At 42.4% G+C, this 22,486-nt stretch overlaps 1 protein-coding gene across 4 annotated transcripts in view; it reads left to right on the top strand.

The window, feature by feature from the left end:
* The window catches only part of MTOR (mechanistic target of rapamycin kinase), a 107,946-nt gene extending 86,953 nt beyond the window's left edge, over positions 1–20,993 (top strand). For 2 of the 4 annotated variants that reach the window (XM_090024190.1, XM_090024188.1), the window contains 22 exons: positions 544–659; positions 2,001–2,118; positions 2,795–3,001; positions 3,519–3,619; positions 3,852–3,948; positions 4,638–4,736; positions 5,501–5,623; positions 6,334–6,516; positions 7,410–7,544; positions 7,829–8,003; positions 9,351–9,486; positions 10,221–10,368; positions 11,091–11,213; positions 12,992–13,074; positions 15,294–15,366; positions 16,233–16,307; positions 16,827–16,962; positions 17,347–17,412; positions 18,268–18,348; positions 18,598–18,678; positions 19,348–19,453; positions 20,048–20,993. In XM_090024190.1, the coding sequence (XP_089880316.1) occupies positions 544–659; positions 2,001–2,118; positions 2,795–3,001; positions 3,519–3,619; positions 3,852–3,948; positions 4,638–4,736; positions 5,501–5,623; positions 6,334–6,516; positions 7,410–7,544; positions 7,829–8,003; positions 9,351–9,486; positions 10,221–10,368; positions 11,091–11,213; positions 12,992–13,074; positions 15,294–15,366; positions 16,233–16,307; positions 16,827–16,962; positions 17,347–17,412; positions 18,268–18,348; positions 18,598–18,678; positions 19,348–19,453; positions 20,048–20,063 (2,478 nt within the window). In that variant the 3' untranslated portion in view covers positions 20,064–20,993. Of the gene's footprint in view, positions 1–543; positions 660–2,000; positions 2,119–2,794; positions 3,002–3,518; positions 3,620–3,851; positions 3,949–4,637; positions 4,737–5,500; positions 5,624–6,333; positions 6,517–7,409; positions 7,557–7,828; positions 8,004–9,350; positions 9,487–10,220; positions 10,369–11,090; positions 11,214–12,991; positions 13,075–15,293; positions 15,367–16,232; positions 16,308–16,826; positions 16,963–17,346; positions 17,413–18,267; positions 18,349–18,597; positions 18,679–19,347; positions 19,454–20,047 lie in introns of all 4 variants that reach the window. The other 2 variants (XM_090024189.1, XM_090024187.1) reach the window with 1 other exon arrangement.
* Positions 20,994–22,486: the final 1,493 nt, after the last annotated feature.

The following is a 22,486-nucleotide window of genomic DNA, read 5'->3' as shown; positions in this document are numbered from 1 at the left end:
TCCCATCACAATTCAAATAAGACCCCTCCATTCATGTTCTAGGACAAGATTTATCAGAAGGAGCAGCAGCAGAACCTTTTCTGTGGAAGGTTCTCATTTATTAACTTTGACTTCATTGCTTTGCCAGCATCAGGGTTTGTTGGCCATTAGAGCGCAGTGTCAAGGCCTGTCAGTTCAGCCAGGCTCATGACTCTTTGTCTGATGTGAAGATGAGTATGGTCAGGATGCAGTTATTCATTCCTGCGAGTAGCGATTCAGTTGCCATATTTATGGGGTGTTGATTTATTTCAGAATTGTTAACTTAAGGAGTCTGAGACTCAGGGATGTTAAAGCCAATGGGTGCAGTGAAAGAATGTGGCTGTATAAATGGATGTATTGTACCGTGTAAAGCAAAGTTACTGTATGTGTAGGTGATGAAAGGGCATTTAAGGGGAAAAGTATGGGATGCTGCGATTCCCATGAATCTGTTTCTCTTGAACCTTTCTGGCCCTTTGGGAAGCTCTGTTTAACCCACATATTCATGCTTTCACCATCTGATTGCAGATTGATGCATTCCAGCACATGCAGCATTTTGTGCAGACAATGCAGCAACAGGCACAACATGCTATTGCAACTGAGGACCAGCAGCACAAGCAGGAGCTGCACAAGCTTATGGCACGGTTAGTACCAGGTCCTCCGTGACCCTGGGTTTGGGTCATGGCACTGGCACATCTCTTCAGATTACAAAGGGCATGCAGAAAACAAGCTGAACAATAACTCTCCTTCATTTGGCATGTGGAGGCCAGTCACGTGATGTGACATGCAGACCTGTTGCATAATTGCAGCCACTCAGCCTTTTGCAAGTCGAGAAGGTCTGTTGGTAGGTTAGACACCATCAAACTCCATTTAAACAAGCTTGTGTTTGTCCTAGGCAGCTGGCTGTATTTTTCCTGTAGTGTAGCTGATTGGACAAAAAAGACAGCGTTCTCTGCATGACTCATTCTTTAGGGACTTTGGGAGTGGGGGGCAACCAGTCAGCAGGAAAGAAGCACTTTCCACATGACTGGCACATCCATGCTTCTGGCAGCTCAGGCACTTTGGTGCTGCCCTCAGCCACTGAGTGCCCAGCATGAAAGATCCTTTTCAAAAACAGCATTGCATTAAAAATGCATCCAGTAATGTCAACTTCCCTCCCCAGGGCTCGGCAGCTCTGACAAGTCTATTGTTTCTTGCTGAATGATTCAAAATGATGATTTATTGCTGAAGGGACTTTTTAAAGCACCAATATATTTCCTAAACCTTTATGACAATGGGAACTTTATAACAGCCATTCTCTGTTAAATCTTGCATAATGATTAGCTTGAATGGCAAGTGCTTATGAGCTGAAGATGGGGTTCTTGATGTAGGATGCTAATTGGAAGTTGCGAAAGTTAAAAAGGACTGAGCTGTGTTAGGTGCATATTTATAGCCCGTGGAGAGACCTAAGCATCAAACTTCACAAACCTTCACAACACATCTTACAGCATGGGAAGCATTTATTTTCTCCCCTCCAGGGGGTGGAGTTAATATCCTTGGCTAAACCAAGAATCATTATTCTCCATGCACCCTCAGTGGGTGGCTGTCATAGTGTATTCCTATGCCATGCTAGTTTTAATGGTGGTAGGTTATTTGCGGCACCTCACAGGGAGACTATGCCACCTGCATGGTGATTTTTGGAGGATTTTGGTGCAATTAAAAACATTAATTAGGCCTCATGATGCCTCTGTAAGGCAGTTATTAGCTTCATTCTGTAACTGGGCAGCCTGCAGCACTTGGACATGCCTCAAGTCAAGCAAGCCAGGGAGACAAAATGTAGAATGGCTGCTGATGGCTCCTTCCTAACTACCATGCTGTGCCCTCTGTCTGCATTTCAGCCTGGTTTATATAGCTAGATTCCAGATGAAGTCAGCCTTGTAAGCCAACTGGTTCATGTTTTAGTGTCTGTTGTGTTTCAAGGGTAACAGTCTAACTTGCTTTATCAGGTGTTTCCTGAAACTGGGAGAGTGGCAGCTTAACCTACAAGGCATCAACGAAAGCACCATCCCCAAAGTCTTGCAGTACTACAGTGCTGCCACTGAGCACGACCGCAACTGGTACAAGGTGAGCAAGGAGAAACCTTAATGCTAAACCACAGGCAGTACAGGTAAGTACTGCACCCTGAAGCACAATGCAACACCAGAATGTTTGGCCTATGTAACCTTCTCCCCTGTTGAATATATATGATAGACCCAAGTATAGCACTGAGACCAGTGTAAGTGTCTCTGCAGCTCAGGTCAAGCATGACGTTGTTCAGATGCTGATTGGCCAGTAGCACGGGGTCACGGTTCAACTTGTGGAGTCACATTTGGGATCTTCTGTCTTGCAGATTAATTACAGATGTTTAATGACTGGGGAATGCTAATCCTTAGGGAGATGGATAAGTTTGCTTCACTGCGGTGGTCCAAGCCAGGATTCCTGCTATTAGTTCTCAAAGGAGTTTTTACCTTCAGAACCTTCCAAAGCTAACACTGGAGAGCCTACCTGCCTGTGGGCAGCATACTCCTGACCAGATGTCCTTCCACCTCTTCCCCCATTGACTTCTCCTTAAGCTTCACCTTCTCATTTCTGAATCACAACCCCTCACTTTAAACTTTGCAGAGCGTGTTGGTAGGGTGTGAAAATGGGAAGCAGTTTTAATTGTACTGCAGAGATGTTTTAATTACTCAAAAGTGGAGGCTGCACAGGGGCTTCCTCATCCCTGGGTTTCCTATTGACATTCTGATTTCCTCGTTGACAGGCCTGGCATGCCTGGGCAGTGATGAACTTTGAGGCTGTGCTTCACTACAAACATCAGAACCAGGCCAGAGACGAAAAGAAGAAACTGCGTCATGCCAGCGGAACCAGCATCACTAGTGCCAACACAGAAGGCAGCAACAGTGAGAGCGAAGCAGAGAGCACAGAGAATAGTCCCATCCCATCTCCTGTGCAAAAGAAAGTCACTGAGGTATGGCCTGCCCTTCCTTCCTGCTAGGGCCAAGGATGAGTGGCACTGAATAGCAGGTGCTCAGTTTTGAAAGACATAACATGTAACTGCCTTTCTGAGAGCTCTCCCATGTTAGGGCTCAGGCTTTTCACCCACAGATTTAAGTAAGGCTTGAAATAAGCAAAAAAGCTTTTAGTAGCTCTTACTGCTCATGATTTTGCCAGTAGATTCAAGTATCATAAGAATCCTAGCTGTGTAGCTCTGTAGGAGACATGGGGGAAGAGCAGGGAATAGCCATGCATCCTCTGAAGTACGTGCGCACTCAGGTATAGGCTCATGCGTCTTAGACTAGATGAATACATCTTGTGGGGGAGGACTGGCAAGAGACTGGAGTGGTATGAATCGTGTGTATATGTATATAAATATATGCTCCATTGCTTGGGATCATGAGGGAAGCCTGTAGACTGGTAACAACTTGCAGTCCGGTTCCTCCTGATGTGTTCTTGCCAAACTAAGACAGCCATTTATATTCCCCCAGGATTTATCCAAAACCCTCCTGATGTACACGGTCCCTGCTGTCCAGGGTTTCTTCCGATCCATTTCTTTGTCCCGAGGCAACAACCTACAGGACACGCTCAGGTACCCTGGGAAGTACATACAAAATAGAATCAAGCTGACAGCAATACACATACTTGCTTTAAGTCTCACTGTAACATGCTTCTGCACTCCTCACGTGGCTCAAAAAGTGATGACTGCATAGTCAATCTGAGCTTGTTTGTGGTCAGTCATACTCCTATTCTGCTTTCCCCAGTTGGTAAACTGGATCTGAGTGCAAGACACTGAAATACCCTGTTTTTTCTTTTTCTTTCAGAGTCCTTACCCTTTGGTTTGACTATGGCCACTGGCCTGATGTAAATGAAGCTCTGGTTGAAGGAGTCAAAGCAATCCAAATAGATACTTGGCTTCAGGTAAGGAGTGTAAGGGACCATGCAACCTGCCGTTTCTTAGAGACCACTTAGGATTTCAGAGTTACTGAGGTTCCAAATTGGCATCTTGCCAGAGACATTCCTTTATGTGACCATGAGAGCAAAATTTGTAATTTAGCAAGCACCTTGGACAGAGCTGGAGCCTCACTCATTCTGGATGCAGATGTCAACTGAGTACTGCTTGAAAAGGAGACTGAGTTTAAAGTGAAAGATGACATGCAGTAAAAATGACAGGGTATGAAACTCTGTTGTGTAACCCTAACGTAATATAATAGATCCTTAGTCCATTTCAAGTGGCTCTGTAGACTAGACCTCATACAGAAGGCTTCTTCTGTCCATCTTCCTTTTATGTTTATCTTTTTTTGAGATGTGGGAGAACCCTGCAGCAATTGTGGATGAGGCGCATCATCCACCACTGGGTCCAATGAGTAATAGGCCTACACACATGATAGTCACACATCATATGATACTCATTGTCTCTCTCAGCTGTTCCTAACCTTTGATGTCCTTTGGGTCTTTTTGCTATCCACCTCTGTTCTCTTTGTAGCTGCTAGGATGTACACTGGGATCTCTGGTGACAGCCAAACAGATACGCATGCAGTGGGCTGAACAGCTTGTAAGCCATACCCAAGAGAAGACTGTAACTTTCATTTTCTCATCCTTGCTGTTAGGTTATCCCTCAGCTCATTGCAAGAATTGATACCCCACGGCCGTTAGTGGGACGCCTTATTCACCAGCTCCTCACGGATATTGGGAGATACCACCCTCAGGTATGCTTTGGCCCAAAGGAAGACTTACGGTTAGAATTTTGACCATGAAAGGCTTTTATATATGGTCTGTACTAGAATGAGTGATTTACTGAGGGAAGGGGCAGGTTCTGGAAAAGAACTCATCATAGTTCATACATAGCAGAAGAGTTTCATTGCTGTTCACTTTCCTGAGCAGTTAATTTGTTCCTCTGAAAGCTTTTTCTCCTCAGCCTCCATCACAAAAAAGATGCAAATTTAGAATGGTTGAGACGCAAGACATCTGAACCAAACAGAGTTTGATGGCGTCTCCTTCTATTACGAACATAGTGAAAATTGCTTCCTAAAACCCAGTCCCATTAAATAACTGTTAATGGGCAGCAGCTGCTGCGTTTCCTGCCTTGGGCACAGAGAGTCATATCCCAGTGTGCTAGAGAGGATTGTCTTTCCCTCGGCTTGATACCAGTTCATCAACACAGTTTGATACCAGTTCATCAACAATGAATCATTTTGCTGCCCAATAAGTGAAAATCCAGGCCTTTTAGATTATAGGACTTCCTGTTGGAAAAAACAAACTCTTTCAGGTCTCCATTTCAAGAAATCAGTTTGCTTTTGCTGTCCCAATATTGCCATTTCTTCATCCTGTGGGACTCAAACAGGCTTGTTGCTTAGTTTTTTGTCTGTGTGGATCCACTTTATTTTTTTTATTTTTTTTGCTTCTTTGATACATGCAGCACCTGTTATTTGTTCCTGATTATAAAGTATTACTGTTTTGGTGTTTGCCATAGGCTTTGATCTACCCCTTGACTGTGGCTTCTAAGTCCACCACCACTGCTCGCCACAATGCTGCCAATAAGATCCTGAAAAACATGTGTGAGCACAGTAGCACACTGGTACAGCAGGCAATGATGGTGAGTGCTGTGTGTATAGGTCCAAAAAAAAGGAATCTTTTCATGAACTGATGCACCAGCCTTATTCAATCTTTGGGTCTATTTTAAGTACAGATAATTTCTCCCACTAAACTGGAAGAGAATGCCCAGTGTTAATTTGATTTTTGCATACATTTAATTTGCTGGGAAGTAATCTCCTCTTTGGAAGGGATTGTTTTAAAGTTAAATAATTTCAAGCTTATAGGGCCATAAGCTTTAAATATTAAGTTTTTGTTTCTTGTCATGAATGAAAGTAGGGAAGAGAGGAAGTGGGGAATGGGTATCATTGACCATGAAGAGAAACATTTGTTTGATGAGACACTGGACTAGAACATGCCAAATCTGTTTTGTTTCTGGGGAAAGGACTGGCTTGTCTTAATTGCTAAATTTGTAATGAATAACTGAAGGCAAGAATACATCTTCAGGCAGACTTACACAATTGTATATGTTCTGGTAAGTGATAAATCAAGCTATAATAATACATTAGGCTACAGAAAGCCAAAGAAAAAATATCAAGTAGTCAGAATGGGGGGTGGGATGTGTGACCCCCCCCCCCCCAGCTGCCAGCAGGCAAGTGCTTTAATATTTTCAAAGCAGAAAGTAATCTTGTGGGGGATTTTTTTTTTTTTCAATTAATGTGCATTCAAGCAGCTTTTCTTTAGGAATTTAGTGTCTTCCTTGTCCTGATCCAGGTGAGCGAAGAGCTCATCCGCGTGGCCATCCTGTGGCACGAGATGTGGCATGAGGGGCTGGAAGAGGCATCCCGTCTGTACTTTGGAGAGAGGAATGTGAAAGGCATGTTTGAAGTGCTAGAGCCTCTTCATGCTATGATGGAACGTGGCCCTCAGACCTTAAAGGAAACATCCTTCAATCAGGTATTTGCAAGTAGCAGCAGAACGTGCTTCTCTTAGCTGTGCAAAACAAAACAAGTTGTTCCTAAAACATTGCCATTTTCCTTTACACAGTATAGCAGGAAAGACGCTAGATATTTTTAGCAGATGGAGAAATGGTAGTTATGTATGTGTGCCTGTGAGCAAGAGAGATCCTTTATGATTCCAGGTCTTCAGTGTGGAAGTTTGACAGTGCAACTGTTCTAGGTTAGACTTTCTACAAAAGATTGCCACTTGCATCACATATGCCACAGGTTGGCCACCCCTACTTGAGAGCATGCTTCAATCAGGAAATGCGGTTAGTCTACCAATTGAATGAAGGATAAGTATCTTGAGATACCATAAGAGTCAGCAAAAACTAAGAATGCAGAGATACATTATTTGAAATTAGTACATAGTATCTATCTGGGCCTTGTGTGAAAGATCTCATGGGATTTGTATAATAACCTTTTTGACCCTGTCAGTGGGGAAGCAGTTCCTGCTTTGCAGCAGTTTCTTGTACCTTAAGATTGCCCTGCTTTGCAGTCTGCCTCAGTACCTACAGCAGCAACTGGGCATCAGCGGGGCTAAATAAAGACGGCTCCTCCCAAGTCTGCGTACACTGCTTCTCTGACTTTGCAGTAATTGCTTTTGCCTTCAGCTGTGCCATTACTAGGTGATTCAGATCTTTATGCTGCCTTGTAGGGGTGAAGTCGTTTTGTGCGGGTGCCCTGTCAGGTAGATATAATGCAGGTTTTGGCACCAGAGATTCTGGGTTCTAATATTGAACCTGCCACTGATGTGCCATAAAAAAACAAGCCTCAGTCAAAGTTTGTATAGCAGTTTGAAAAGAAATAAATGGCCTGTAGCAGTGTTTAATTGTTCTCCCATCTTCCCAGGCATATGGCAGAGACTTAATGGAGGCTCAGGAATGGTGCAGAAAATACATGAAATCTGGAAATGTCAAGGACCTCACCCAGGCCTGGGACCTCTATTACCACGTATTCAGGCGCATCTCGAAGCAGCTGCCTCAGGTGGGGGGAGAGGTACAGTTCTGTTGTGGGTCATACAGTTTATGCTATCGATACTTTTCTCTGTTCTGTGTTCTCTGTCTATCCAAAACACTCGAAGAGAGTATTCCTGAAACACCTCCCTGTGACATGCTTGGAAGCTGCAGAGGCCGTAGGCTTAATCTTTACACAGTGCTTTTTCCAGGTGACAGAAATACTGAAGGCTGGCAATCAGACCTTCCATACCCTATGCTTTTCTGATGTTTTAATTAAGTTGACATGTATATTAATTTTTTTCTTGTTTGCAGCTCACTTCCTTGGAACTACAATATGTGTCACCAAAGCTTCTAATGTGCCGGGACTTGGAATTAGCAGTACCAGGGACGTATGATCCCAACCAGCCAATCATCCGCATTCAGTCCATTGCACCATCCTTGCAAGTAATCACATCCAAGCAGAGGCCCAGGAAGTTAACGTTAATGGGTAAGAAACACAAATGGTTGCCAGTGCTACAGTCTGCTGCTCTAACCCTGAAATAGTTCAGGCTTTCATCTCAAGCTGCTTATTTGACAGGAGAAGCCTCCACAGCATTTCCTTGAAATGAAGTTTTAATTTTTGGTAAAAGCTTTTTCAGGACATGCTGGCTACTCAGAGTGCCTGACTTTCCCAGCTTTGGAAACATCTTCTTTTACTCTTTCCCTTGTTACAACAGGAAGAGCCTAGAACTGTAAGATAAAAGAAATACTTTATATAATGTGTTTCATCCCAAGGTGCCTTAGCTGTGCGTAGGCAGGCAGCACTGACACACAACCACTTCTGGGGTGGAAGCTGTTAGCTGAGTGGCATGAAATCCTTCACTTCATGTTCTGATCAAAGAAGCTCTTAAATTTTGTCTCGGTAAACAATGAAGTGTGCTTTATATGATTCCTTTAACCCAGCAAGATGAAAGACGGTGCTGATTGTTGGGTATGTTTATGCTGACATCATTATGCACCCAAGCTAGTTCAAGTACTGCTAGCAATACAGTCATAAGCGGCCCAGAGCTATATGTGGGTTGCAAAGCCCACCTGAGAGGTTGAATAAATCCTTGGGTAGTTTGCTCATCCCAGGGCCAGTGCTGCTGAAGGACTGTGCTTCCCTAACAAAGTTAACTACTTTAAAGATAGCCCTGGTAAGTCTGTGAGAGCTGTGACCGTTTTAGTGTTAGACATACCCGTCCACAGAATTCAAAGCTGTGGTTCCAAGGCCGATATCTTAGTTACTAACCTAATTCTTTTGGCAATATGTAGCTTGAAAGAGCAAAAAGAATTTTAAAAAGAGCAAACTCAAAAAATAAAGAACAAACCAAACAGCTGGATTTAGAAGGGCTGAATATAGTGATTAGGAGCTTGAGAGGACTAGACTGGGGAGAGAGGGGAGTAAGAGTGGTAAACAAGCTATTACTCCAAGAAACTAGTATCATTTTGTTCTGTTTTGTCAATATCCTGACAATACAACAGTATCCTGTTGTATAATTATTCCTGGTATTACCACTGTTTCAAAAGTATGGAATCTCAGTAATCTCTTTTTAGTGATATAAACCATTTCCTCAAAATCAACTTGTTTTCATAGAATCATGGAAATGTAAGGCTGGAAACAATCTCTGGAGAGCATTTAGTCCAGTTTTGTTGCATTAATTCATAACATGTGCCACCTTCCGAAGGTGGGATTCACAATAAGATTCGACTCCCTAGCATCCTGCATCTCACTATATCATTCTATCAGTTTTTATGCGGCTAAGGCATCCTCTAATTGTACATCACAGCTATGCTCCCATAACTTGCCTTCCAGGAAGCAATGGGCATGAGTTCGTATTCCTTCTGAAGGGGCATGAGGATCTCCGCCAGGATGAAAGAGTGATGCAGCTCTTTGGACTGGTCAACACTTTGCTGGCCAATGACCCAACTTCCCTTCGTAAAAATCTCAGGTATCGGAGTGGATATAGGTCCTTTTAATGCATTCATGCCTATGTGCCACGTAAAGATGATGTGGACTTCCTTAAAACCTCCACTCTTTTTTCACCAGTTTATAAAGAAATGGAAAATCCAGTAACAAGATGAAGGCTGCCACAATGTGACGCATTTATGTAACTAAAATTTAGAGGAAATGTACCGTGAAAGGAGCATGTTGGTTTTTTTGTTTTTTTTTGTTCTGTTCTTTTAATTAAAAGCCTTTCTAATGGCATTTCAAGACGTTCAGGATATAATCCCAAGGCATTTCATGTGTTGGCTTCAGCATCATAAAGCAAGCCACGTTAAAGGTCTTGGTGGCTTAATGGAATTGAGTGACTGTGATGTGTTGATATTGTACCATGGTTTACAATGGCATTCAGAGAGGTACAAACGATCCTGTGAAATGTTTACTTTTTTGGGTGAGGAAGTTTCTTTAACAGTGTATATGATGTATTGAGAAAGAGGTTCCAGCTCTGTATAGTAACAAAGCTGTCTTTTGGAGGCAGGGGGAGAGTTTGGTTGGGTCTGAGTTTAGGTTTCTTTTGGGGCTGGTTTGCTTTTTTGTTTTTAGAAGTGATGGATTGGAAACACATTTAGATCCCCTCTAGAGTCAGGCAGGAGGCTGTTTTAGACCAGTTGGTTTTGTATACATGTTGATAATGTACCAATTTGTAATATGCAACAATTGGTTCTTCCTTGCTCTGCATAGCATCCAGAGATATGCTGTTATTCCGCTGTCTACAAACTCTGGGCTAATTGGCTGGGTTCCCCACTGTGACACTTTGCATGCACTCATCCGAGACTACCGGGAGAAGAAGAAGATCCTTCTCAATATTGAACATCGCATCATGCTAAGGGTAAAGAACAAGGCTGGCAGACAATTGGTTCTTCTGTTAGGACTCTATAGAGTCCCTTTAACTAGAATGAGCAATGGCACAGGTTCTCATTCCCATTTATTTTGACCCCTTTATGTGGTGGTAATAATGGTAAAAAGCATGAAATGAAAATGCTAAAATATTTAGGAATGGCAGTGAATTAGCAATGGGTCACAGAGTCATTAATTTCTCATTTGCCATTTCAATAGTGCCCACAAACTATTGTCATCTAATAGCTAGAATGATTATAGTGGAGCTCAGTCTGGCTCCCAGCCTGTGTCGACTCAACTAGCCTCCTCCATCAGCAGTAAGGCTGTAAATTGAATGAGCTACAAAAATCATAGGTTGACAGGGCAGTGCTGGTACAACTGGTTCCATCAATTAAGAGAAGGCATGACCCCCCAGAATACAATTGGAGACCTCTCTCCAAAACAGAAATCCCCCTCTGCTTTTTTAATTAAAAGTGGCTGTGGCTCAAATTGCTAGGGGTTGCAGTTCAAATGAGTTCTGCAATACTGACTGTTCTTGCCATGGTAGCTAGAAATGGACTGGTCTGTACTGCGAAGTAATTAATAATTTAACTCCTCCTGGAGTTTTTCTCAGAACACTAGTTGAGACTGACATGCTTCTTGTATTGTGGTGCTTTGAGACCTATTATGGGAAACCTAGTAGTGTAGCTTCTAACTGGCATATCTGTATTGTAGATGGCTCCAGATTATGACCACCTGACCTTGATGCAGAAAGTGGAGGTGTTTGAACATGCTGTCAATAACACAGCTGGGGATGATCTTGCCAAACTGCTGTGGCTGAAAAGCCCAAGCTCTGAGGTACAGCCAACTTGAATCGTTACTAATGGCTTTTGCAGGCAGGTATGCATGTCTTTCTGGTTTATATGGACATGATAAAATGTACAGCAGTCACCGAGGGCTGGATTCACAAATGGGCTCTGGTGTTATAACAGCTTCACACCACCAGACTTTGAACCACCTGGTTCCTGGTCTGGAATCCCCAAGGTAAACATCTTTATACTCCCTAGGCCTTTTTGGCAGGCATACCACAAGCTAAGCCCCACACCCTCACCAAGTGCTACTCTGATCCCTTTCCTAATCTGCTCTTCTGTTTTCTGCTTCCTGCCCAATCTGTGAGCCACATTCAAGGTTACATATGCCACTTGTGGTACATATATGCCACAGATTGGCCATCCCTACCCTATACAGTGCATTGGAGAGAGCCAAGCATTTCAGAGTGTGATGTACCACAGCCAACTGAGCTGGGAGCTGTGGGAAGCTAACTAGGTCTGAAATCCTGCCCCTCCCATTGACTTCAGCATTTGCTCAATCTGTGCCAGACTGGGATTCACAACCCGCTACCGCTTTCTGGGTTTTGACACCTAAATTGCCCCTTTTAAAAAAGGACCGGGGGGGTCACTTACAACCAGGAGGAGGTGGGCTAGAGGTAGGATCATACCTGCTTCCACCCAGAAGCTCCATGAATACAGCAGCCACCCAGGGTGCTTTTCAGATGAACCATATTTGCAGTGTTGGGGACAGGTTAGAACCCAGCTTTCCTTCCCTAATGAGTGTCCTGACCACAGAGAGAGATCTCATTTGCTCTCTCATGAAGCTGAAATTCTTGGTAGCAAAATGAAACCGCTCTAGCCAGGGAAGAAAATAGTGTCTGCACAACAGAACAGCCTGTTGCTTGCTGGTGTTGGCACTCTGAGGTGGTGGGCAATGCAGTCTTGAACCCACAAAGGCCAAGGGGAGGGTTACTGATATCTGTGGAGGTAATGTATTGAAGGGGGATACTTCCTCCATCTCTGAATTCATGTAGCCAGGGCTATAATGTGTTGACTCAGTGCTCTCAGTATGCCTTCAGGCTCAGAGTATGCCTTTTGAATCAAGCTCTTCATGGTGTTTAGACAGAGGAACACCTTGGTTAGAGGTCTCATTCAGGTTTAGGTGCAAGGCAGGCCTGGAGTTGCTCAACCTTGCCCAAATGGCAGAAGTTCTGAGCACAAAAATTCATTCAGAGAAGCAGAATTTTAGGCCCCTCAGGAACCTCGCTGGCAAAAACTCCGGCGCCTCCAAGGTTAGCCAAAGTGGTTTGAAGATCACAATCTTGGGCTTAGGCACTTAAATTCCACCTAAGTCCTGGTTAGGCATCTAAGACACTTTGTGGATTTTGCCCTATATCCCCCTAGAGCCCATTCCTTCTGTATGTAGTAACAAAGAAGTGGAGGATAAAGTACTAATTTTAAACAGCTGTTAGCTCCTACCTTATTTACCGTTGGCAAAAATCCTTTCCTTTTTCATGTCCTTATGTAACAAGGTATTCAGCGGAATTTAGATTCACTGGAATCTGACAGGGCCGCACCATGGGTGCTTCTGCTGTGGCCTCAAACTTGTGACCTCTGGGCTGTCAGCCATATGCCTTAGTGTCTGCACCACCCCAGCCAGCCTAGCAAAAAGAAAACAGTGTCTCATAAACAGAATTAGCATAATTAGCTGGCTTGGTTGCACATGTCCTGCTGTGCCAAACTGGAATGCTGTTTTGGAAGCAGACACAGCTTAATCAAAGTTCGTTTTATCATTGTTATGTTTAGGTGTGGTTTGACAGAAGAACAAATTATACGCGCTCGCTTGCTGTGATGTCAATGGTAGGGTACATCTTGGGGCTTGGGGACAGGTGAGTGAAAAAACATTTATTTCTTCTAAATAAATTCAGCTAACAGTTTCTATTGGATCTGTTCTTGAGATAGATAGCCACTTTCATTTTGGCTGTTTCAAATGTGAAATGATAGCATCTTTCAGGGCTTATTCCTGTTTCCATTATCTTTATTGCTGCAGAATCAAGGCCCTAAGGGTTTGTACATCTCCTGAGCACATGAAATTAGTATCTTCTTTCAAGAAGAATCACAAAATTAGGTCAGGAACTGAGTTCAATTTCCAGCCCTTTCATTCACTTGCTGAGTGCCCTTAAATAAATCACTTGACCTCTGTCTGTTTACCCTTCTGTAAAATGGAGGCAAAAGTAATTCTTCACATATTGCGAGATCCACACTTACAAACAGGGCCACATGTGCCTTTTGCTCCACAAAGCTTAGAGAAACCGAGATCATCCCTCTGTCCCCTCTTACCATCTGAGGCAATAAGACAGAACCCAACAAGTATCTGACCTGCTACTCTCTTCAGAGATCTCAAGCCACTTTCAACCCATCTCATGAAGAAATCCACTTTCACACATGTTCTCCAAAGGGCAGTCCTTGAATCCTTATTTTCCTTCTTACTACCCTACTCCTAGTTCCATGGGCTGAGGGGCTTTACAACGAGCGCCTTGCATCCTGGCAGAGTTCAGATCCTGTGTGTTCTGCAGTGGAACTACCCCCAGCAAGGATGTGGCCAGAGCCTCTTCTGCTCACAAGAGCCACATCCCAGCTAAGTATTTTGTGTGTAAATCCCCAAGAACCCACAAGTCCAGAGATGCCTGGTCCCTACTACATCTGCTCTAATAGTCCACCCAGGTCATTTCAGAGCCAGAAGTGAAAGTCACAACCAGAGTGAGGCCACATAAATCAGCACTGGTCAGTGCTTCCTTGAAAACTCTTTACACATGGGACTCCCCCACAGATGGATGCAGAGCCACTAGAACATGTGTTGGTTTGGACACAGGAAACATTGTTGGCCAATTTCACCTACCCTGACTCTGGCTCAGCTCAGACTGACAGAGCCCCAGAAGAACAAGAAGGTATTGCTTTCAGTCCTCACAAGATTGAACTGGTGGAAGGAACCTGAAAACATGTATGGAGGGAGTATTGCTCTCTCTCCTACTTTGGCAAGAATTTTAATCATGGATGGTTTGTGTATGGGTTGGGGAGTCCATCTGGAGCATCTCTGCATGCAAAAAACAATGGTCTCTGAAGTCATGGGACTCCATCATATTGAACCAAATAGAAAAAGTTCCTGAAATGGGCAAACCAAATGAGTCTGGACCAGTCCAGGTCTTAATGCCATAGATCCTCAATCTACAGGAGGCAGCCTCTCTTATAGCTCTGCTAATGTCCACATCACAGTGAAGTTTAGCTTGCCACCTCTCTGTACAGATGTCTTTTGTGGCCCCAGAATACCAAGGTTTCTCAAAGAATTAGTACATCCTTGCCCACCAGTTTGAGGTCCCAGATCTGTTCAGGTTCTCCAGACTTTTATTTGGGTTGTAGATTACTGACCTAAGAAGACCTTTTTACTTTCTGAAAATGTATATCGGGAACCAATGTTTTTAATACTGGTTGTCTGTCTGTAAGGTAAAAGCAAATAAATCTTTCCTCCTTTTTGTGATAAAAAAAACTTTTTCTCATGAATTTAGAACATTTGATAAGCAAGTTATAAACTCATGAAACTTTTGGTGCAAATCATAACTAGAAGACTCCAGCATTAAAAATAGTGCTGTAATTCTCACTCTTTCCTGGTTTAAGATTGCTTCTGATAATGGCCTGTCTCCCTTCCCTTTACTACAGGCAGTACAATTCATTAAATTTTCCTATGCTGTAAAAATGTAAAATCCTAATAAAACAAGTGGAAGGGCTATCTTAAATGAAAAAGAAATGTGCCATATCCCAGGAGCATATTGATGGCTCTGCTCTGATAGGACATTTATCTTCAAAAGTAAGAGGTTTTTTTGTATCTCCTGAGCAGTAATTACTAAATCTTATCACACCCAGGATGAAAGTGCTGCAGAAAAAACTATTTATCTTGAGATTGAAGACCTCAGCAGAAAACTATCACTGGTTGTCTTCTGACTTGTGAAGATAAATATCATTTCAGGCCAAAGCTGTGATTTACTCTTTGATATTTTCCTCAGATTCCCTAATGATCTGTCACTCTGACTTGCCTCCTCTTCCTTCAATGTAGGCACCCTTCCAACCTGATGCTAGATAGGCTCAGTGGAAAGATTCTGCATATTGACTTTGGGGACTGTTTTGAGGTAAGCTGTCTGTTCAGACATCTCTAATTTTTTTTTAATGTGTATTTTATATATCGTGTTGTCTGGTACAGCAAAGGTAGAATTACAAATCAGGAGCTCCCAAGTTACTGTTTTACTTCTGACTGTAGTTTTGTGGAAATCACTTAACTTTTCTGTACCTCACTTTATCTGTAGGTAGAATGGAAGTAATACATGCCTATCTCGCAGGAGTGTTGTGAGGATTAGCTAGTATGTAAAGCAGTTGTCTAAGTGCTAACTGTGAATGCAGCTTTTCATTCAACTGTTAAGACAATTTAAGTCGTTGACATACAGGGAGGCTTACTCTGTAATGGCAGGCCAGATCTGAACTCTCAGCCAGGTCTACGCTACAAAGTTTTGTTGATGTAGCTGTGCCAGCTAGGGGTGTGAAGAGTTCACACCTCCTAGCTAACTTAGTCCAGCTTGCAGAACTACTATGAGACAGACATGCTAAGAGAAAAGAGCCTTTACTAGGTAGATTTGTCACTTGGGGGGGATATAACAGTGCTGACAGAAAAACCTTTTTGGTCTGTGTACACTGCATCTTCACTAGGGGGACTCGGCTGGCACAGCTATAACAGCACAAGTTCTGTAGTGTGGCCCAGCCTTTATTTTGATTGCTTTTTATTTTTCATTTAGTCACTTTTGGAGCTTCCATCATAAAATCCCAATAATTGGAGAGTGCAGGGCTGAGGAGTGTTTTTTGTGTTTATGACCACCAGGTTCAAAGTATGAAAGGCAGAAAAGCCAACCCTTTCCTTTTAAACAGACTGACTTCTCAGGGAAGGTAAGAAGGAAGCATCTGCAAAGTGAATACATTAAACAATTCTCTCCAATTGTGCTCTTAGGTTGCAATGACAAGAGAAAAGTTTCCTGAGAAGATCCCATTTAGGCTAACAAGGATGTTGACAAACGCAATGGAGGTGAGTGAGAATTAGCGGATGTCTCCCAATAGGATTGCTCTTGAGAAGATGGCACCAGCTCTGCCAGCTCTCCATAGGTGCTCTATTGTGACCATCTCCCTCATTCCAGAGGAAGCATAAGTGTTAATATTTCAGCTGCATGTTTCTGTAATTAAATTCCTCATGTGACCCTTGCACATGTTAAATTAAAAACAACTCTGCTTTGATTAAAAAGGAAATTAATTCCTGCAGCTCCCCAGGCCTCGCCATGTTTACTTATTTCAAATATTGGTCATGAACTTAGCCACTAATGGAAATCTTGACAGTAAGTGTCATCTCAGCATCCTTTCCATGTTAGTCCAGCCAACGTGCCACTGGGGTCTCTTAAATTTGTAAGGAACCTGTATCTTGTTCTCTGTATGAGTAGAACATGTGAGAGAATCCCAGTTCAAGACAAAAGTATATCCTGCCTTGGGAGTGAATGGGGAATCAAAAGGTAAAAAGAACCCCACTGCTGATTCACTACTTTCTTTTCTGAAGGTGACTGGCTTAGATGGTAATTACAGAATCACCTGTCACACTGTGATGGAAGTCCTGCGAGAACATAAAGACAGTGTCATGGCTGTGCTAGAAGCCTTTGTGTATGACCCGTTACTGAATTGGAGGTTGATGGACAGTAAGTTTTTTGGGAAAGAATAATGAGACAGGAGAGAGAAGTAAATCAGATGATCTGACATGCCTTTAGAAAGCCAGGGGCCCCAAATCACATGTTTGTCCAAACATTGATCTGAGTGGTTTAAAACCATTGTCTGGGGACTCATTTTGTTAACAGGTCTGTGCTTAGAAGTCCTAGTACAGAGCTACCACTGAGATAAAATTGCGTTAGCCCTTAAACAGAGATATTGAACTAAATAAAAAATGGAATTATTGGATTATCTTTTATTGATTATCTGTCAGCACGTGAAACAACCAGCATCTTTCAGGGCAGGCTGATTCGTTTTGAGATGGTGAATCTAGGTCTTGGAAGCAAATACTTTTCAGTGCTTTCTTTTCCTTGCAGCAAATACAAAAGGCAATAAGAGATCACGAACAAGGACAGACTCCTACTCAGCCAGTCAGTCAGTCGGTAAGCATAGAATGCTGTTGTAGTTTATTTAATTTGTTTGGGGTTTTGTATTGAATGGAATAACATTTTTCAAACTGTTATTCCATAGCTTTTATTCTGAACATGTACAGAGAATAACGCCTTGCTGAATTTAGATTTTTAAGACATCTAGTTTCAACCGGTGTGTCTGTTTGTCAGCTACTTCAGCCTGAATAGTAGTCACTGCTTTGTAGTCGCATTAACACTGTAACACAGATAGCATCATGTCATTTTGGAGACTGTACAAGTTGGTGGAACCCACAGAAGAACTGACGTATGATATTTGTTTATCAAGTTTACCGCATAGGATTATGCAAAACCTAGCAGCCACTCATGTGCACACAGTGGAAAAACCACTATGCTAAATCCTAACAGTTGATTGTTATTGGACCTGTAGGCAAAATGTCAAAGGAAAGAATTTACAATATTTCTTTGTCTGGTTTCAGTAACTGAACACAGTACTTGGCCAGAATTTTAAGTTAATTGTGCATTTTTTCTGATATGCCTTAGAACTTGCAGTGTGCGCTAAATTTTCCTGATGTTTAAATAGGACTTTCAGCACATAAAGACAACTATGTTTCTAACCTGAGTTTCAGTTCCCTTCATCAGACTGGTAGGGACATTCAGTACTGTTTGCCACCACTCTAAAGTGATCGTTTTAAGGTGTTCAGGAAGCTATCGAGCAGGATGAAAGTGAGTCCCAAAGCCATTGTTTCCTTTAAAATCAAGGGGTTTCCATTGTTCCAGGTGCTATGCGGGAGACTCTCCTGAAAAAGCAACAATTTCCAATCTTATTTATATTTGACCACATTACTGACATTTCTTTCCCATCCCCAGAAATGTTGGACAGCGTGGAGCTGGGCGAAACAGCCCACAAGAAAACAGGGACCACAGTGCCTGAATCCATCCACTCCTTCAGTAAGTTCTTTTGTTCTGAAATCATCGACTTCACTGTACTGCAGGCACGAGCTAACCAGCATGGAGCAGGAATAGTTCTCTGTCAGCATGAATAAAAAATGTAACAAGCTTTGGTTTTTTATTCAATTCAGCAGAAACATTATCCTGGTTTTCTGGCTTATGTCAGCTATTAAAAAGAAGCGGGGAGTAACTTTTTGGTCATTATTGTGGAAATTGAGTCTAAACCTTGTTTTTGCTTCTATCTTCTAGTAGGGGATGGTTTAGTGAAACCTGAGGCTCTAAATAAGAAGGCCATTCAGATCATTAACAGGGTTAGAGATAAACTCACAGGTAGGTATATGCTTTGTTTTAAAAATCATTTAAAAATACAAACAGGAGATGTATGTGTGCCTGCCCAGTGCCACTTTTAGTATTTCTATTTTGTGTTAAGATTATTTGAAATTAAATTAAGACTGTTCCTTAATTGGACACAGCTGTACTGGTGCTTTGCCTCCTCCACAGACCTATGTATCAGGACCAGCCTGAAAAAAGTTGATCTTTTTTAGAGAATTTAAAGAGAATTATATCTAAACTAGATGAGATTAGACACTTTTGGGTGGTGACTCTGAAAATAACTCTCAACGGTGGGTTCTTCCCTACGAGTTATGCAGCTTGCAAAATTGAGATTCTTTATTTAAGATGTACCCAACCGAGTGGGAGACGGCTTCCTTCTACTAGGGATTTTTGCTGAGTCACTTGGTAAATAGTTACTTTTGCCTGCCATTAGGAGGAAAATGGGTAGAGGGAGGAAGCAGCTGCTGCATTGTGGAAAACACTGGGGTCCCGAGATTTTACTGTGGCTTTTGAGTTTTTTGTGTCTTTAGACAGTTCTGCACTGTAAATATTATCAGAGGAGAGAAAATTCACCTTCACATCACTGCCCTACCTACCACGCAAAAATCAAGCGGGGTAATTTGCCAGGCAGGCTCTCTCTTATGTGTTTTCCCTTTAATTTTAAAGGTCGAGACTTCTCTCATGATGAAACTCTGGATGTAGCCACACAAGTAGAGCTGCTCATTAAGCAAGCTACTTCCCATGAGAATCTCTGCCAGTGCTACATTGGATGGTGAGTTTGTTGTTATGCCAGACTGGCAAAAAAAAAAATCCCCTCTTAGTTCTCCAGAACAAAGGCTTGTTGTGGGGATGTTGAATGGGGAGTAAGGAAGTTAAATATAGTCAGTCTTATTGGCCGTTGTGTAAAGATGGCCAAGTAAATATTGTGCCTAGTCTAGCAAACTTTTTTGCGATTGTTTTGTGAGGATACCTTAAGCCCTGTTTTATGAGAAAGCAATCTCTTAGAGATGGAAGAGAGAATAAGGACATTTAAGTTGCAATCAGATCGAAGGTTTGTGAAATTAGATGTTCCGATCCTGCAGATACCAGTTGTTGAGTATGGTTGGGAAATTGTGCACTCTGTAGTCCATATGGAACCGTATGCCCCCATCCTCTCTTAGTTGTTCCTTCACTTTTGGTTGTATTCAAGGACGTTTAGACCTTTAGTCTGATGATAGGGAATGAGCATTAGGATCAGACTGGGCTTTTCCTTGATTACAGAAAGGTTTCTGGACAGTATAACCAGTGCTTCTCAACATTTGTCTTTGCTTTTATGAAGCTGTAGGGAAGAACACCCTTCTTAAATCACTTCTGTTGTCTCCTTTAGGTGTCCTTTCTGGTAACAGAAGATTCTAAAGTATCCACAGCCTTTATTGGAGGCTTTTGCACTCCAAATGTATTCTTCTACAAGCTGAAAAGCTTGGACTGAAATCCAGCTTTTGTCAAATATTTTGAAATGTAAATGAAAAGAGTTATTGTATATTAAAAGTTGGTTTAAACCAATTTATAGCTGCTGTTAAAGAACATGAATTGTCCGAAACAGAAGACTTGATTTGGGTTTCCAGAACAGTGAAGATTCAACTAGACCATAGATATATGGTTTGTTTGGTCTTTGGGAATTGGGGATCCACTGAAAATAATGAAATACGGGTTTGAACTTACCTTAGTGTAACTAAACTAAAATAATTTGCAAATGAATTATTGCCCTGGTCAATCTTTTGGCTGCAGCTTCAGTGAACTCGTACTCATGCACGGGGGCTTGTTAGGGTTTGGGAACAAGTTGGGGTGCTGGAGAGCAAGAGACAGAATTTTCTCTGTACCTTGCATCATCTCGTGTGTTCTGAAACTGCTCCCACCCAGAAATCAATGAGGGATAAAGTTTGGCTGCAACTCCAGTGGTAACGCAACAAGCATATTTCATTCTAGCTTGAATAATAGGGGTAGATCCAGTCATAGTGTCTCAAGAAGGGTTGACCTGTGGCAAAAGGAAAGCAGGGTAGAATCAAAAGACCACTTGGGAGTTTCCCACACTAGCCGACAATAGAACAGTATTGGGAAGTAATTAAGAAAAACAAACTGCTTGGCATAAAAAGCAGTAAGGGAGAAGAACTGGTCATGCTTGGAAATGGAGAAAATGTAAGGGTAAAAAAAGTAACAATTTATGAATAAAACAAATATTAAAATGCACAAGATACAAAGTGTAGCCATGTTTAGATGCCATGTTGTATTTGAATATTTTTGTGCCAATAAATTACACTCAAAATATACAAAAACGGTTTTGACTGGGTTTTTATTTATACCAAAGGATTACTTAGGAAGTATAAAGCTGAGGCAAGAAAGCATCGCGCTAGAATACCCTGGAGCGCATAAACTGTTCATAGAGGATTAGATGCGTCTAAAATGTGTCTGGTATATTTAATTCTTGTATGCTTGTCCTCATAATTAGCAATTAGCTTGCTCTTGATAGTAGTGGAGACAAAATAATCAAGACTCGGGGACATCAGTCACATGCATCAAAGCTTACCTGTTTAGAAATCTTTTGGTTTCTATCCAGTTGATTGTTATTATATCCCTGAATGGACTGCATTTTAGTAGACTTTCATGAGTTGTGATTTTTAGGTCCTCTTCTCTAAGCACAAATGATCATCTCTGCAGGACACAGCTAGAACTCTCAGGTGATCTTTGTGTTGAATGTGGTTGCAAGGGAACAAAAGGTGTAGGCATTCAACTGTGTAGCAATTTTTTCTTTACTGACACAAAATCAAAGGTGATGTAGTTTGGTGAGGATCACCTTGTCTGACCCCCTTGCAAATAACACAGGCTCTTGAAATTTATGGGGGTACTCCATTTGATGTCAGTTTAAAATAATTCCAGCATGACAGCTTGATAACACAAATGGCAAGGTCCTGGTCATTTAGATTCATTTTTCTCTCTGCTGTTGCCACTTTGGAATAATCCTAACATGACAAACTGGGGCAGGAGTGACATTGCTTAAGATTTGAATGGGTGTCTCCACCTGCTGGCAAGATGAAGCCGGTGACTCAAGTCTTTGAACAAGCAAAGCACATTGCAATGTGAGCTCAGAAGATGAGTGACCTTGGGTGTCTCAAAAGATGCTGTCATCTAACTACATTCATCCTGCAGTCAAGTTTTTTGGGGGAATGTGATATCTTTTATTAGAAAATGTGTTCTTTGTAAAGTTTTGGGCACAAACACCCTTCAGCCATAGGGAGAGTCTGGTGTCGTTTTGTGCTCTCCTGGATGGAATAGAAACCGATATGTAAAATGCAGGTCTGTGAAAATGCAAATACCCCCGGGCATTGCAGATCAGAGGCCACGAGAGTGAGGCAGGTAGGAGGGGAAGGGGAAGATGCTGACCTGGCGATAAGTTGTAGCTGGTAAAATGCAGAGAGGTTACCTGGGCTTATCAGATGGCAGGCAGGTTATAATGTGCTGTAAATCCAGTGTCTGTGTTTAGTCCATGATTTTTTGTATCCAGTAATCGATTAAGTGAAGCTCATAGTCCCATCTACGAAAGGTGTTTTGTAACTCCCCTTTGAGGATTAGAAGTGAGATTGGAGAGCGGTTGTCCTAGGGGAAGCCTGCACCCAGTTCTCACCACCATGTTCACACCACCCAGGCTTTCTGAGACCCCGGGAACAAGGGGCTGGAGCACTGCAGGGGGCGGGCAGCCCCGAAGGCGCTCCTAGGCCGGACTGGGAAAGCTGGACTGGGCTGCAAACCCCTCCCCCGGCGCTGGGCAGGG

The sequence above is a fragment of the Crocodylus siamensis genome, chromosome 12 (genome assembly GCF_052110815.1).
Source record: "Crocodylus siamensis isolate JL-2025a chromosome 12, ASM5211081v1, whole genome shotgun sequence".
NCBI classification, from domain to species: domain Eukaryota; kingdom Metazoa; phylum Chordata; order Crocodylia; family Crocodylidae; genus Crocodylus; species Crocodylus siamensis.
Note: the sequence above shows the minus strand (reverse complement) of the source record. Positions and strands in the feature narration are given on the sequence as shown.